Here is a 15,865-nt window from a genome sequence, read left to right on the forward strand (position 1 = left end):
GTAAGCGTGAGGAGAGAGCATTGAGGCCAGGCACGCTCGCTTCTGTTGTTTTTAGCCAGAGGGAGGCTCAAAGGAGAGAGCAGCGTGGATTTTGGTCTGCCCCTTGGTGTTCCAAGGTGTTCCTGGCTTGTGAATAGCACTCCACTCCTTCACAGTGGTTCTCACTTTTCACATGTAGATCGGCGTTGGTATCTGAAGTTGGCACGAGGCTGTCATATTGGGACCAGCGTTGTAGCACAGAGAGCTGAGCCATGCCCACATCACCAGCACCTGTAGGAGCACCAGTTCCTTGCTGATGTGCCTGGCAAAGCAGCAGATGATGGCCCAGACACCCACATGGGAGACCCAGGAGAAGCTCCTGGCTCCTGGCTTCAGCCTCACCCAGCCCTGGCTGTGGCAGCCACCGGGGGATGAAGCAGTGAAAGATGCCTCTCTGTGTCTTCTTCTCTCCGCCGTTCAATCTACTGTTCAAACAAATCAAGAACTCTTAGAGAGAGACTGTGACATGACTTTAAATCTGATCACTGGTAAGCACCTCCTCCCTATTTGTACACATTGATGTATGGTAGTGTATTTTAAAAATCGATGTATTTATTATTTTTATTTTAAAGGTAGGTTTTGCAGAGAGGAGAGAGAGATCTTCCATCCAGTAGTTTACTCCCCAAATGGTCACAGTGATAACAGCTGAGCTGACCAAAGCCGGCAGATTCTTTTGGGTCTCCCACATTGGTGCAGGGTACGAAGGTGTTTGGCCATAAGCAGATAGCTGGATTGGAAGTGGAGCATCAGGTACATGAACAGGTGCCAGTATGAGATGCTGGTGCTGCAGACGGAGGAATAGCACACTCTACCACATTAGCCTCCCATTCTGATTTCATCATCAAGTTTTTTTTTGCAGACCCCGAGTTGTTCTGGTGCATGTAGTAGGTTCTACAGTCAGTACTCTGGTCTGATGTTCCTCCCAACATTCAGACACTAGGACCCACTCTGTGCAGCGGAGCTGGGCCCTGGGGAGTAACTCCTCCCGAACAGGGTCAGTGCCCTGGCAGGGGAGCCCTGGGACCTGTGTGCCCCTTCGTCTTCTGCCATGTGGGATCCTGTAAGAATGTGCTGTCTGTGGAGCGGAGGGCAGCCTGCACTGGACGCTGGTCCCTTGACTTTGGACTTGCCTCAGAACTCTAAGCAGTGTCTTTATCCAGCACCCAGTCTCGGGTGTTCTGTGAGAGCAGCTGGGTGGGTGGAGACAGCCCTGGTGCGTCATTCTGCTTGTGCCTATGAAATCGTTAGAATTAGGAACTTCAGTCTGAAAGAGATGATTCTTATACAGTCCTTTTTTTTTTCCTATTTTTTAAAGACTTGTTTATTTTTATTGGAAAGACAGATTTACAGAGAAAAGGAGATGCAGAGAGAAAGATCTGTCTGCTCAGGCACTCCCTAAGTGGCAGCAATGGTCAGAGCTGAGCTGATCTGAAACCAGGAGCCAGGAGCTTCTTCCAGGTCTTCCACACGGGTGCAGGGGCCCAGGGACCTGGGCCATCCTCCACTGCCTTCCCAGGCCACAAGCAGGGAGTTAGATTGGAAATGGAGCAGCTGGAGGTTGAACTGGCACCCCAAGTTGGAATGTCGGCACTGTAGGTGGAGGATTAGCATACATGCCAGCATGCCAGCCCCATATATATTTTTAAAATTTTGTTTGAGAGGCAAATTTAAGAACATGAGCTCGCATCTGCAGGTTTATTCCCCAAAGGCCCACGATGGCCAGAACTGAGAGCTGAGGACTGAATCCAGGCGTCTCCCACGTGTGGCAGCAACCCTGGTGTGCGCCATCCCTGCTGACTCCGTATCAGCAGTGCAGCAGAGCGAGGCCTGCAAACAAGGACTCTGACATGGCATGTGGGCGTCTCAGTCTTGGGCTACGTGCCGTTCATTGCTTGTAGAGTGTAGGTGACCTGTCTTTGCACTTCTCAATAAAATAGATAAAAAATAATTTTCAAACCCCCACAAAACACCCTTCATGCAGTCATGGCAATCAACAAGCAAGTTATAATCACTTTGCTAACCACTGTGGTTATCATAGGAATCACAAAACACAATAAAACTAATACATGAAACCCGGATCTGATCTTAAGTTTATCCACCATAAGAAATAAAATTCAAGTGAGGCACACACATATATGTCTGCCTGTTTTAGTTGAGAGGCACAGAGACAGCGCGAGAGCAACCTCCCATCTGCTGGTTCAACTCCACAAAGGGCCTGTGACAGCGAAGGCAGAGCCAGGCCAAAGCCAGAAACTGGGCCTGCTGTCCAGGTCTCTCATGCTCCCACGTGTGCATGAGCCGTCAGCCGGAGAGCTGGCATGCAACCGCAACTTAACACCTGCTTTTGGGACAGGGGTGTCCAGAACAATTTATGACCCATTAATGGATTTCACTTCAAGACCTGAAGCTTGAAAGCAGTAGGATAAGGGGAAGCAAGCCGCAGAGGCACCCACAGGCAGCCAGACGGGGAGCCGTGAGGAGTGAAGCAGAGACTGAGGCAAGGCTCTGACTGAGGGACCACACGCTATGTTCCTCCTGCAGTCCACGAGATAACAAGAGTGCAGACAAGGGAGATCTTAGAGTGGTTGGTACTAACGTTTATAATGGGGAGTGTTCAAAGTGTTCCTCTGTAAAGAACAGGTGAAAAGGCCAGAGGAGTGCTGACATCCGTGGACTCTTCCCTCCACCCGTCCACACACCCACCTGTGAATTTATCCATCCACCTTTACATCTAGCCACCTGACTCTTGCCATTGCTAAGGCAAATGGAAAGCCAGTTCCTGCCTTCTGGGTATTGTGCTGAAGCAAGGGAGTTACACAAGGCAACAGTGTTACGTGACCTACAGCAGGGAGGAGAGCAGGGTGGTCTTCCTGTAGGAGTAAGGGAGAGGAGGGGAGGCTGAATGGACTGATAGCTAAGATGACTGTGACTGTGACGCTGGGGAACCATTAGATGGATGCTCAGGAAACAGATCTGCTTCCCTTTAGTAAAAATACACATCAATTCCAAAGGCAGTTGGAGTTTTTATAAACACCATCTCTGTACTACTGACACACAGCTAGTTATCAGTGGAGCATAACTGAGCCTTTATTCAGGACCAATTAAATGACCTCGATTTTCTCTTCATCAGTACCATTTGCATTTTTATCTTGAGCTGAGAATCTGTTGCTTGGGCAGGGAAAGGGTGACTCCTCTTCCTTTACTCTGCAGGCCTCACTGGTACCTGTTAGTTTCTTTCTTGCTGCCTAACAAACAGCCTGTTTCATCTCACAGCTGTGTAGGTTAGAGGGCCAGTACTGGGCTCTTTGGGCTAAAATAAAGATGCAGCGTCACCTGCTGGTGTCCGTGGGGGAGACCTGGTGTTCTTGCTCACGCAAGTCACCAGCAGAATCTAGTCCCGGAGGCCAAGGGCGGCTGCCTCCAGCTGTCTGTGGGCAGCTGTCAGCAAAGGTCCTCCCCAGCTTCCGGGCTTCACATGCTCACCAACTCCTGTGTGTGCCTTGCCACCCTGACGTGTGTGGCTGCACTACACTGGCTTAGATTATTCAGGGCAACCTCTTCTCTTCACACCCTCAGTGTCAATTACATCTGCCTAAGTCCTTTGGCAGTGTTCAGTAACATTGCCAGGCTCCAGCGAGCTGGCACGGGCATCTCTGGGGGGCTGTTGTCTGGATCTCTTTAGCAAGGTGCAGTCCCCAGCGGACTAGGGGCGAGCCCCGTGCCTGCTGGGTCACTGCAGACCCAGCTGTGAATGGGACAAGTTGTGGTTCACTTATCATCCATCAGTCAGCCCAGAGCCCCTGGAGCTGTTGCAGTGTGCTCCTCAGCCGGTGTTTTCTCAGCATTTTCCAGCTACACATCAGCTTCTCTGACAAGCATGGAAACCAGGCTGGGGCTGTTGCCCAAGGGACCCACAAATTAGTCTGAGAGAAGCCGCGGTGAGAAGTGCATGGGGCCTGTTCTGAGGGGCACATGCCGGGTTAGGAAGTGGGGGGCCACAGTCACAGGTGGATGGGATGTCACAGCTGTTACAGGGGGTCCAGGATGTCCCTCAGTCACCTCCTGGGCCCTGAGACCCTGCTTGAGGGCAGGCTGCCCCCTTGTGTTTGGCTCACTGCAGGTGCTCAGCAGACAGGTGCCTCTTGGAGGACCAGCACAAAAACTGTGGCCTAAGGCCTGGCGTGGCAGCCTAGTGGTTAAAGTCCTTGCCTTGCATGTGCCAGGATTCCATATAGGCGCTGGTTATGATCCCGGTAGCCCTGCTTCCTATCCAGCTCCCTCCTTGTGGCCTGGGAAGGCAGTTAAGGACGGTCCAAAGCCTTGGGACCCTGCACCCATGTGGGAGACCTGGAAGAGTCTCTTTGCTCCTGGCTTCAGATCAGCTGAGCTCTGGCTGTTGCGGCTCACTTGGGGAGTGAATCAATGGACAGAAGATCTTCCTCTCTGTCTCTCCTCTTCTCTGTATATCTGACTTTCCAATAAAAAAAAGTCTTAAAACAAAACCACAAAAAAACAACAACTGTGGCCCTAGAGATACTCTGGTGTGACCTGGGGCACACAGCTGGCTGGAAGGCTCATTCTTTATTAAAACCAAGATGGCAACTCCCGGGAGATGAGCGCCTGCAGCAAAGGAGGCCCAGCTGCACGCTGCCTTGCCCAGCACATTGCCCTTCCTCCTCTCACACATGAAAGTACTGCTCATCAAGCCATCTGTCGACATGTGAGTCGAGAACCAAGCAGTCTCTGCCCAGCTCCCCCTTCCCTCCTAATGAGGCCAACCACCCAAGGGTCTGTGCTCAGGCTCTTCACGGTGAGGAGAGCACTGAGGCTCCACCCACTCCTGGCTCTGGAACTCCACCTGCCAGAGAGCGGGAGATTGGCAGGGCTCATCCACAGCCGTCTGTCTGACTGCCTGGCCCAGCAGAGCCCAGTCCAGCCACTGGGCAGTTGTTCGACAGGATGAATGAGGCACACCCCAACTGTGCATCCGTGGGTGCACTGTGGAGAGAGGCCTTAGGTGGCCTCTGGCCAGTCCACATCTTGCTGAGAAACTGAGTGACAAAAACATGCAATATAAAAGTGTATTTAGCAGAATCCTATTTTTTTTTCCTCACAGTGCCAAAAACTTACCACGTGTTTACATTGTGGTGTGTGACAATTGGTTAAGTGAATGTTGATAATCAGTATCATGAGTAGGGAAAGTTGCAGACAAGTGTTTTCCCTCCCCCCCCCCCCGCCCCCCCCCGCCCAAATGCTGATACCCTCAGCTGCAAACCGGCAGAGCTGGGAAATTCCATCGTGGGCTGCTCTTCACGGCCCCGGAACATGGCAGATGCATTGCCAAGGGCTGCTAAGGCTTCGAGTGCCCTGAAGGGCAGGTGGCAGGAAGGGGGGGGCGCGGGTCACCCTGGTAAAAGGTCAGAGGTAAGGTCAAGTTCCCCTTGCCCCTATCAGATCTCCAGGACACTTCTTTGTTCTCCATTCTTTAGCCCTTAGCATGGCACAAGGCCCTAAGAGGCCGGAAGGTTGAATTTCGATTCGCAGGCACAAACCGACGCAAAAATCAGCAGGTGCATCTGCACTGAAGTCGACAGAAAGGGGGTGCGAAGCGGTGGGAGGGACCGGGGCGTCCCGGTTCCAGCTGGCCTGGAAATTGGGCAAGGGCGGGCGCAGGCCTCCGGGTCGCCACAACCCGCGGCGCGGGGGGCGGGGCCACCTCAGGTGTGCCCAATTCCAGCCGGCAGGTGAGCCCGGGAGCGTCGGCCCCCTCGCGGGCTGCGGGTCTCCGGGGAGCCCACGGCCGGCGCACGCTCTCAGGGTCCGAGGCGCAGCCGCGTCACCTACGCTCGCGCTCGGGGCTCCTTCCCCGCTCCGTACTCGGCCTCCGCGAAAGCCCGGAGCGCGGGCTCCCGGCCGGGGAAGGGATGCGAGGCGGGGCGCCGGGCATGCTCAGTGCGCGGCCGGCGGGGCGGCCCGGCGCGCGGCGACGTGAGCGCGCAGGGGGGCGGCGGCCTCGCCTCGTCTCTGTTGCTGCGTCGGGCCCGGGAAGGTGACGCGGAGCGCCGCGGACGAGATGTCGGATTTCGACAGTAACCCGTTTGCGGACCCGGATCTCAACAATCCCTTCAAGGTGAGCCCCGTGGCCTGTCCTCGCGCACCGCGCTGCGGGCGGCGTCTGGAGAGGAAACCCTCGACTCGCTTGGCGCCGCGAGCGCGCCCTCAGGCAGCCCGGGCCCGGGGCCGCGGCGCCCGGTTTGGCGGCGGCGCGACGGCGACGGTGATAGAGGGGGGTGGTCGCACTCGGCCCCCGCGTCCCCGGGGTTGGGGTTCGGGGCGGAGCCTCGTCCGCGCCCCCTCCCCCGCCGAGGGTCGCGCCTCACGGGGGGCGCCCAGCGCGCGCCTGCAGGTGGAGGGGAGCCCGGCGCGCCTCTCGGGACGGCGAGAGCCCGTGGCCGGCGCGGGCTGGGCCAAGGCCGGGGTCCGGCCCCGAGGTGGGCCGGGCGGGAGGCCTCCGTGGGGCTCGGTTGTCATGGGGACCGGCGACGGCGCCCGGTTGTGTGGGGTGGTGATGCGCAGGTGTGGAGGGGGCGAGAGGTGAAGGCACCCAGGACGCTGCAATAAAATAAAAACAATAAAGGATTGTTGTGTTTGTATGTTTTGGACTTGTGTTGCGCGCTGCCAAGTGCCCGCTGCGGGTCAGGCCGAGGTGGAGGGTCAGGGTTAGGAAACACCCCACACCTATGTCAAAAACACTAGTGCACGTGGACCCCTGCCCGCGCCCAGCCAGGGCACGCAGGGCCCTCCTCCGAGCTCCCGGGGCGTCCCCGGCTTGCCCGGGCTGCGCGCGGGTCCGTTTCCCACGCGAGCTGCCTGCGTCCACGGCGGCCTCCAGGAGGCCAGGCGGGAGGCGGCCGGTGTTCCTGACCTGCGCGCCGTGGGCGCGGTGTCTCCAGTCTCCGCTGCTGGTTCTCGTTTCTCCTGGCCGTGTGCGCTAGGAAGCTTCATTTGGACCCATACAGAATGAGACAGTAGCCACTGTGTGGTCGCGCGGGAGCCTGTCCCTGCCTTTAGACTCCTCAAGCGGGAAAGTAGCCATCCGGATCCGCGGGGCCCTAAGTGTGCCGGTCGCCGCCGGCTGAAGTGTAGAATGGGCTCTGTCGCCACCCCGTTGGTCCCAGTTAACCTGTAACTGGGGCAGTTGGGGAATTGGGGAAACGGAAGTTCTTATTTCAGTTGTTGGACTCAACTTCGCTGTTGCGGAAAATTGCGTTATTCTGAAATCCCGAATGTTCTTTGCTAGGGAGTCACGGATGTTTCTGGAACGCAGAGTAGCAGCTAGATGGTTAATGGCTGACCAGAGGGTTGCTTACATCTGTGGGCTAGCTTCCTGGATGTCCACAGTGACCCCAGGTACAGGAACTCCTCCAGAGACTCAAGTGCAGGCAGCACCAGCATCCACCGCTCCCACAGATGGCAAGTGGGACAGGCAGGACTCGATCTGTCCAGGGGTTGGATGGGGAGTGGGACAGGCGGGACTCACTCTGTCCAGGGGCTGGATGGGGAGTGGGACAGGCGGGGCGCGATCTGTTGCTACAATAGGAGATTCCAGTGTCCCCAGTGATTTCCCCAAATCATAGGCGTTTGAAGAGACATTGTGTAAGTTGCCATGCGGTGTGGTGTGACTTGAAGGTATCTGATTCCGGGTGCTCACTGCTGCCTTGTGTTCCTCATCTGGCAGGTGGGCTGTTTTCTTTTTGTCATCCCCCTTCTGTGGCTTGTGTGGATGGCCCCGAGTCCTCTGTGGTAACATGTGATGCTCCCATGGTGCTTTCCTCATCTGACATTCATAGGGTTGCTGTAGTAACTCCGAAGCCAAGAGTCGTTTTAGCTCCAGTCACGGACGGCTGACAGCCGGGCTCCCCTGAGAAGAGCATCCCGGGCGCTTTGTCTTTGAGCAGCAGCGTTGATGCTACCTGGTGCGAGTGTGTCACCTGCCAGGTCCACCTGCTTGCATCTGGCACAGTAAACATGAGCTGCACCGGGCTGCATACAGCTGTGCAGGGTTTTAGTAAGTGTTAGAAGTATCCAGCAGTCCCTGCTGACCTTTGCAGCCATGTTCTGTAGCTATGTACTGTCGTCTGCTTTTTGTGGCTAGCAGTGTGTTAGGTCTGTCTGCACCAGTGTCACTTCCGACGGCCTGAATGTCAGTAGCTCTAGATGGTGAGAATTGTTGAGCTCTGTTCTTCTCTGGGCCACTGTTGTGCATGTGTCTGTTGTTGACCAAGACGCCGTTCTGTGGGGCATGACCGCTTGCTCACCGTTTATACACCTTCATTTTTAGTACATTGACACAGTTGGAGGCCAGCGATTGCTCACATGCCCGCAGGGGTGGGTCGCTGCAGCCTGTAAGACTTGCACCTGCTCAGGGTCTTCTAGGGTTTGGTGATGGCTGTGGCACTCGAAGTGTCTGATCATCTCGGTCCTTCTTGCCAGTTAGAGCGCTTTCTTGTGTCTTGGGTTCTTTTATCTTCTGCGGCTTCTTTCTGTGTAACAGTGACTTTTGAAACAATGTTTCTAATATTCTCTGCTTAAATCTAAAAAGTTTCTACACCTATCTTGTGTTACCTTATGTTCATCTTCCTTTTCAAATGTGTTGCTTTGAAGTTGAAGATACTACTCTGGTCTTCAGGTATATTGTAATGCATAACTGGTGGCCATCCTGGCTTTCTTGACTTGTTAGGTTTCTGTTACTTTTTGTTTGTTGTTCTTTAATGTTTGTTTTCCTTCACTTTTCACGTTAGGAACATTTTTACAAGTGTCTTCATTTGAGCTTGGCTATTTAACCGCCATGGCGCACTTGACGTTGGTGGCTGTGGTACAGTTATTTGCTGGGCACTCATTCCTTTTTTATTTTTAATTTTTAGCTTGTGCTTTATTCCAGTGGCTGTGCAAGTCTTACTGAATGGTTGTATGAATTTTTTGTTGTGTGTCAGGAAACATCGAGAAACTGGGACTGTGTAGGAGTGTGGAAGTTTCTAGCATGTTTGAGCTGTTAAATGTAGTTTTAAAGTTGGAGAGGAAACCATGTTTTCCTCACAGTCATTAATTTCTGTCTGACCCTCATTTTCTTCATTCAGCAGATACTGAAGAGATTTCTTTCTTTGTGATATGAGTCTAAGACGTAGGCAGTCACTCTTGGAAGGCAGAATAACAGGGTAGTTAGTAACCGGCAGCGGGAGGCAATGCAGCCTCTGATAGGTCAGAGATGGAGTGTGTGACTGCGTGCTAGAATGAGTGAGTTTGTTCATAGGAGGGAGAAATTTAAAACAGGTCAGAACACATTGATACCTCCTGATCCACTTCTGCTTATTGATATGATAATTGAATTAGGAAATGTTAGAAGTGACATTTCAGTTAATGTAGGCTTTAAATGTGAGTAGAGTCATAATTGCAGAGCTGGGAAGGGGACAGCTGGCATTGCCTTTAGTCAGGTCTCGTGGGCAGCTGTGCCCAGAGGTTGGCCAGCTCGTTGTCTGACTCCCGTGCAGGTCTTGAGGGCTGGTGTCAGAGTTGATCTGCTGGGCACCTGTGCATCACCACTGGCGGTGTTTGCGCTGCATCCTTGCAGTACTGTCACCTGGATTCTTGTTTAGCCTTCAGATCTTAGCCTTGAGACTCCTGTGGGGAGGAGAGGTTTGAAAGTGTTGACTCAAGAGTTAAGAAAGACCTGAGTACTGGAGAGCATGAGCTGGGATGGGGCAGACTAGGCCAGGCAGGGCTACAGCATCTGTGGGCCTCATGTGAGCTAGATTGGGGAAGGGCCAGATTGGGCTGACTGTTCCAACTGGTGCAAGCAAAAATTAGAGTGGGTGAGGGTTGCCACATCATCAGATGGCAGAGGCTGGCACTGGGGGCCAATTCTGTTAAGTTAAATGTCAGAACCTCCTGGAGAATGTATAATCCAAAAGTTGGAGTGGCCTAGTAGAAAGATAGTGGGCACCTCCCTCATGGGTTACCACTCCCACTAGAGAGCACGAAAGCCAGACAGAAAGGCACCTGCCAGTATGTGTGTGGGCTGGATAGTAGGTTGGTTGTGTTAAACTAGGCTTCAATGCCCATTGACAAGTACGAGAGCTAAACGGGATGTGGGACAGACTGAACCAGCCTGCGGCACATACTGGCATGCGTGAGAACCATGGTAGGGAGCAGGCCTGGTGGGGGTTATGGAGAGTTGCCCCAACTAGGCTGCGGCTCCCACTGGTTTGCGTGAGGACCGAGTATGAAGTGGGCAGGATAGAGCTGGACTACAACACCCATTGGTTCAAGAGGATGACAGGGCTGGAAACAGAACTGACCTGGCAATAGCAACGACCAGCATGTGCATAAGCTGATTGGGGCGGCGGACTGTACTGGCAAATTCACACAAGAACCAGGTTTGGGATCACCTCAGATGAAGTTTCTTTGGAGATCCCTACAACTGAACGGCTGATCTCAGAACCACAAACATGAAGAGACTATGTCAGCTAGTGGAATCTGAACAGGTTTCATTGCAGTTGGAATGGTGAGATTGGCAGCAATTCAGAAATGTTGAACTATCAAAACTGCTTGAGCAGGACCCTCAGAACGTGCCTCACATCGGGGACCTGGGATGGGTGGGAGGCTGGGTGGGGCTTTTCCCTTTGTTTCTCCCCGACCCCAGATACAGGGGGAAAATGATATTAGTGTGGAAACAATAGTATTACCCACTTTCCTGTAGCCCTTGACCCTTTGTACCCTAATCAACTAAGATCATTAAAAAAATAATAAATTAATTAAAAAAAAAGAAAGACCTGAATTTGTTGCTCTGTCCTGATCCAGCTGTGAGACTTGGGAAAGTTACTTGAACTTTAAGTTTCAGTTTACTGTTCTGTAAAGTGGAGTCGTTGGGCCCTTTGTGTAGGATGAGCCTGGTAGACATCTCTGGGGGTGTCTGGGGGCCTGTCCCTCACGCACAGCTCTCCGTGGGCTGCTGAGGGCCTGTGCCTCACACACGGCTCTCCCTGGGCTGCTGAGGGCCTGTGCCTCACGCACGGCTCTCCGTGGGCTGCTGAGGGCCTGTGCCTCACGCACGGCTCTCCGTGGGCTGCTGAGGGCCTGTGCCTCACGCACGGCTCTCCGTGGGCTGCTGAGGGCCTGTGCCTCACGCACGGCTCTCCCTGGGTGGCACCCTGCCCGTCTCCAGCTGGTCCCTCCCTCCCGCAGGCTCCTCCACCACCTCCCCTGCAGCTGCACTTTTAGGGCACAACATCATGGGTTTTTGTAACAAGGATGCTACTTGTGTTGTTGACGTTTAGAGTAATACTTAAAAATTACTCCGATGTCATTCCTCACTTAACCCTTCATTATTTTGAGACTGGCGTTTGAACACCACCAGGAAAGATCTTGAGGGCTTCTTTGGTGGTCCTCACACTTGAAACCTTTCTCTTCTGCCAGTAGTCTGGGAGAAGTGGCTGCAGTTTATGGTCTGTGATATTTCATGTTCATGTCAGCTGTATGACTGCCTGCTTACGTTTCCTGTTTAATGTTTTTAAAAAGCGTGCACTGAGCTGCTGCTGCTCCTGTATCAGTTGAAATGCTATCTGTCTCAGGTGCCTTTTCATCTGTAACAGTCATAAAATGCAGTGGCTTAAAACAGCATTGATTCATGATTATGGTTCGAGTTAGATTTTGTTGTTCATTTGTTTATTTGCAGGAAAGCGTGAGGCAGAGATAGAGGCCTTTCATCTGTGAATTTACTCCCCCATGTCTCCAGTGCGCTGGGCTAGTCCAGGTTGCAGCCAGGAGCCAGGAGCTCCTTCTGGATCTTCCATGTGGGTTCAGGGGTCCAGGTACTGGGGCCTTCCTCTGTTGCTAGCCTGGAACATCGGCAGCGAGCTGACTTGGTAGCCAGACTGCAACCAGAGCACCTAGGGGTTGCCAGCATTTCAGTTGGCAGCTTGGCCAGCCGTGCTGCTGTGCTGGCCCTGAGCTAGATTAGTGGGCATTTTCTTTTTCTTTTCTTTCTTTTTTTTTTTTTAAAGATTTATTCATTTTATTACAGCCATATATACACAGAGGAGGAGAGACAGAGAGGAAGATCTTCCGTCCGATGATTCACTCCCCAACTGAGCCGCAACGGGCCGATGTGCGCCGATCCGAAGCCGGGAACCTGGAACCTCTTCCGGGTCTCCCACGCGGGTGCAGTGTCCCAATGCATTGGGCCGTCCTCGACTGCTTTCCCAGGCCACAAGCAGGGAGCTGGATGGGAAGTGGAGCTGCCGGGATTAGAACCGGCACCCATATGGGATCCCGGGGCTTTCAAGGCGAGGACTTTTAGCCGCTAGGCCACGCCGCCGGGCCCGTGGGCATTTTCTTAATGTCCTTGCCTGGAATGGCACTCGGGCTGTGTGGCTGGTGGTGTCAGTGGTCTTTGCCGGTGTGGCTCGGGGGACAGTGTGGCTGGTGATTTCGGCGATCCTTGTCTGGTGTGGCCACTGGTTTCAGCGGTCCTTGCTTGGCGTGGCTCGGGGGGCAGTGTGGCCAGTGGTTTCAGCGGTCCTCAAGTACCTGGAGCTGTCTGTGGGATAGCACTCTGTCACTTCATCCGAGCTAGGCTGGGCAGTAGTGGCTGCAGAAGGCCGGGCTGAAGTCACAGGCCTTCCTGAGCCCTTTGTTGCTTCTGCCACGTTCTTCATTTGCCTAAAACAAAACCACAGGTTTGGGCCCAGCGCCGTAACCTAGCCGCTAAAGTCCTCACCTTGAACGCCCCAGGATCCCATATGGGCGCCGGTTCTAATCCCGGCAGCTCCACTTCCCATCCAGCTCCCTGCTTGTGGCCTGGGAAAGCAGTCGAGGACGGCCCAATGCCTTGGGATACTGCACCCTCGTGGGAGACCCGGAAGAGGTTCCAGGTTCCCGGCTTCGGATCGGCGCGCACCGGCCGTTGCGGCTCAGTTGGGGAGTGAATCATCGGACGGAAGATCTTCCTCTCTGTCTCTCCTCCTCTATGTATATCTGACTTTGTAAAAAAATAAATAAATCTTTTAAAAAAAAAAAAAAACCCACAGGTTAGCCTAGATTGTGAATGGGGTAGGTGGGAGTTTGAAACATCACTTCTTGGCTGGAGGGGCTGCACCCTCTTGATGGGGACCCTTGGGTGGGAACTCCCCTCCACCTTTGAAATGAAGCAGTGGAACAGGTCCAAGATAAGCTTGGTGGACACGAGTGGTCGGGCAGGTGGCAGGTGCTGCTGGTGGCAGGTCTGGAGCCTCAGCGGGTACATGCTCTCATCCCCTACTTGGTGATCTTGGATGGGACCTGATTCTGCTACCTGGAAGTGATACGCTCATCCATTATCTTTGTGCTTTCGGCTCCACCTGTAAGAGATGTGCCCTGTTTACAGCTGAGTACCATCCTCCATCTGGGAGCCTGGGAGCAGGTGCGTTTCCTAATGTCTGTTCTTTTTAACCCGGTAGTCCAAGTGTGTTAACAGTCTGTGTTCGTCTTCTCAGGGTTCGCAGTGCCCATAGGGCAGGCATTCGATGCAAGCCTCACTCCATGTTCAAGCCCCACCCTGCCCCAAATTCCAGCTTTCTGATGCGAGCAGGCGATGGCTCAGGTAACTAGGTCCCTGCTATCCATGTAGGACATCTAGCTTGACTTCCGAGCTCCTGGCTTTGGCTTGGCCTGCCCCTTACTGCTGATGGCTTTGGGGAGTGAACTCATGCACAGATTTCCTGCCTCTGAAGTAAATAAGTAAATAATGAACACACCAAGTTCATTTTGAGGTGATTTTCTGGACTTCGGGGTGTCAGTGCTGCGAGTCAATGCTCGGTCTACGTGGAAAATCTTCTGTGTGGCTGCACGTCAGGTGAGGCCAGTGAGTGCTCAGGGACACTGCTGTGCCACAGGAAAATGAGTTGATGGAAGTCTCGTAACTTGTAACTTGCTCATTTCATGCTGCTTGAAAGGCAGAGTGATGGGGAGCATCCCGTGTCCTTCCAGCCGCAGGTTTATTTCCCAGGTGCCTCCATTGGCCAGTGCTAAGCTGGGCGGAAGCCAGGGACTCAGAACTCCAGGGGGGGTTTGGTGGGCTGCAGCCTGTAGCTTTTATCAGAAGTCATGCTTGAGATAATGAGCACTGAAAAAAGTTTGAATGTAAACTTTCTTGCTGATACTAACAACAAAAAGTGTCTTATAGAGCACAGTTAGTATTTAACCCTATGGAATGCAGATGGAAGAAATTTATCAGTTGTGAACTGCCAGTGAGAGATAGTTGCTGGAAAACCTAATGAGATGAGTTGAACCAGACCATGTATAGTCTGTCGCGGGGCAGACATCAGGTGTTCTAAGTTGCCAGCATACGTTTGAAGAGCAATTGGAACGCAATAGGATGCACCCAGAGGAGGCAGGTGGTGTGGGCATGGCTGTAGAAGCACGTCCTGGAGGGTGTGAAGTTGAAATTGCTTCGTGGGGTTTGTCTGTAAAAGGCTGAGCGAGTTAAGAGCTGCAGTCAGGTGGCTGTAGAGTTCTCAGCTGGTCAGGTGAAGACACTTTTTGCTAGTTGCTTGTAATGCTTCTTGGCCACGTTTGTGTGAAGGTGGATGTCCCAAGTGAGAAGTTTTTTTTGGATCTGTTTGAACAGCCAGATGCTGCATTTCCGGTAAGGCGCTCACCTGCACTTGAAGGATTTCAGCTTGTGTGCCATGGAGATTTTTGTCCCTGAAGTTTTTATTTATTTATTTTTAAAAATTCTTACCTAGAAACTGTGTGATTGCTGCTTTTCTGTATGAATTATTGTGTCTGATCTCATTCTGTCAGGGGGCCTGGCATGCTCCAAGCCTCAGCTTTAGCTGGGCAGTCGGCCCCATGTGGGCAGCAGTGTCAGCTGTCTGACCTGACCAAAGGCCCCTGGCTCAGAGGAGTCTTGGGCTGCCCGTCATCTCACTGGGGCGCCTGAGGGTCGGTGCTGAAATTTCTGTCCCTTGTCGGAGCTGCCCTGTTTGGCCATGCCTCACAGGATCCCAGTCTCAGAAGCCGGGCATAAACACCCACCCTTCCCCAGCAGATGATGTGGCCTGAGTGAGGCTGTGTCTTTCAACCAGGAGTGCCAATCAGGAAATACAGAGTAGCATTTTCTCACCCAAATTGTGATGGAATTAATTTCTGGAATTACAGTGGAGTAAAGTAAATAAATCAACAGGCTCTCAATCCAGAGGGGAATCCCCCAGCTCTTAGTTGATGCTGGCTCTAGAAGGCATCTTGGAGTTGCTGGATGCGGCTCTAGAAGGCGTCTTGGAGTTGCTGGGTGCGGCTCTAGAAGGCGACTTGGAGTTGCTGGATGCGGCTCTAGAAGGCGTCTTGGAGTTGCTGGATGCGGCTCTAGAAGGCGTTTTGGGGTTGCTGGATGCGGCTCTAGAAGTCATCTTGGAGTTGCTGGATGCTGGCCTTGCGGGCGTCCCTGTGTGCCCCCAGCAGTCTGTGGCTGTGCTCCTGCCTGCCTGTGCTGGGAGCAGCCCAGTGGTCCCCTGCTCAGTGGCTGTGGGGGTAACGTTTGTCCATTAGTTGCTGAGCTCATAAACACGTAGTTATCTCTGATTTTTAATGCTTGTGAGTAATGCTGCCATAAACATTTATGTACTCGTTTTTGTTTGAACACCTGTTTTAAAGTGTCTTGAGTATTTTCCTAGTCAGAATTGCTGGGTCAGATGGTGACTGTGTGTTTAATGGTTTAAGGAGCTGTCACACCCTTTCCCAAAGCACTGCCTTACTACATATTGTGTATTATATGTATATAATAGTTACATCG

At 53.1% G+C, this 15,865-nt stretch overlaps 1 protein-coding gene across 1 annotated transcript in view; it reads left to right on the forward strand.

Moving 5' to 3' along the window:
- Window positions 1-5,995: 5,995 nt before the first annotated feature.
- SCAMP1 (secretory carrier membrane protein 1) overlaps window positions 5,996-15,865 on the forward strand; it is a 51,837-nt gene continuing 41,967 nt past the window's right edge. Inside the window, exon 1 of the mRNA XM_058656429.1 lies at window positions 5,996-6,169. Within this exon, the coding sequence (XP_058512412.1) occupies window positions 6,113-6,169 (57 nt within the window). The 5' untranslated portion in view covers window positions 5,996-6,112. The remainder of the gene's footprint in view (window positions 6,170-15,865) is intronic.

The sequence above is a fragment of the Ochotona princeps genome, chromosome 28 (genome assembly GCF_030435755.1).
Source record: "Ochotona princeps isolate mOchPri1 chromosome 28, mOchPri1.hap1, whole genome shotgun sequence".
NCBI classification, from domain to species: domain Eukaryota; kingdom Metazoa; phylum Chordata; class Mammalia; order Lagomorpha; family Ochotonidae; genus Ochotona; species Ochotona princeps.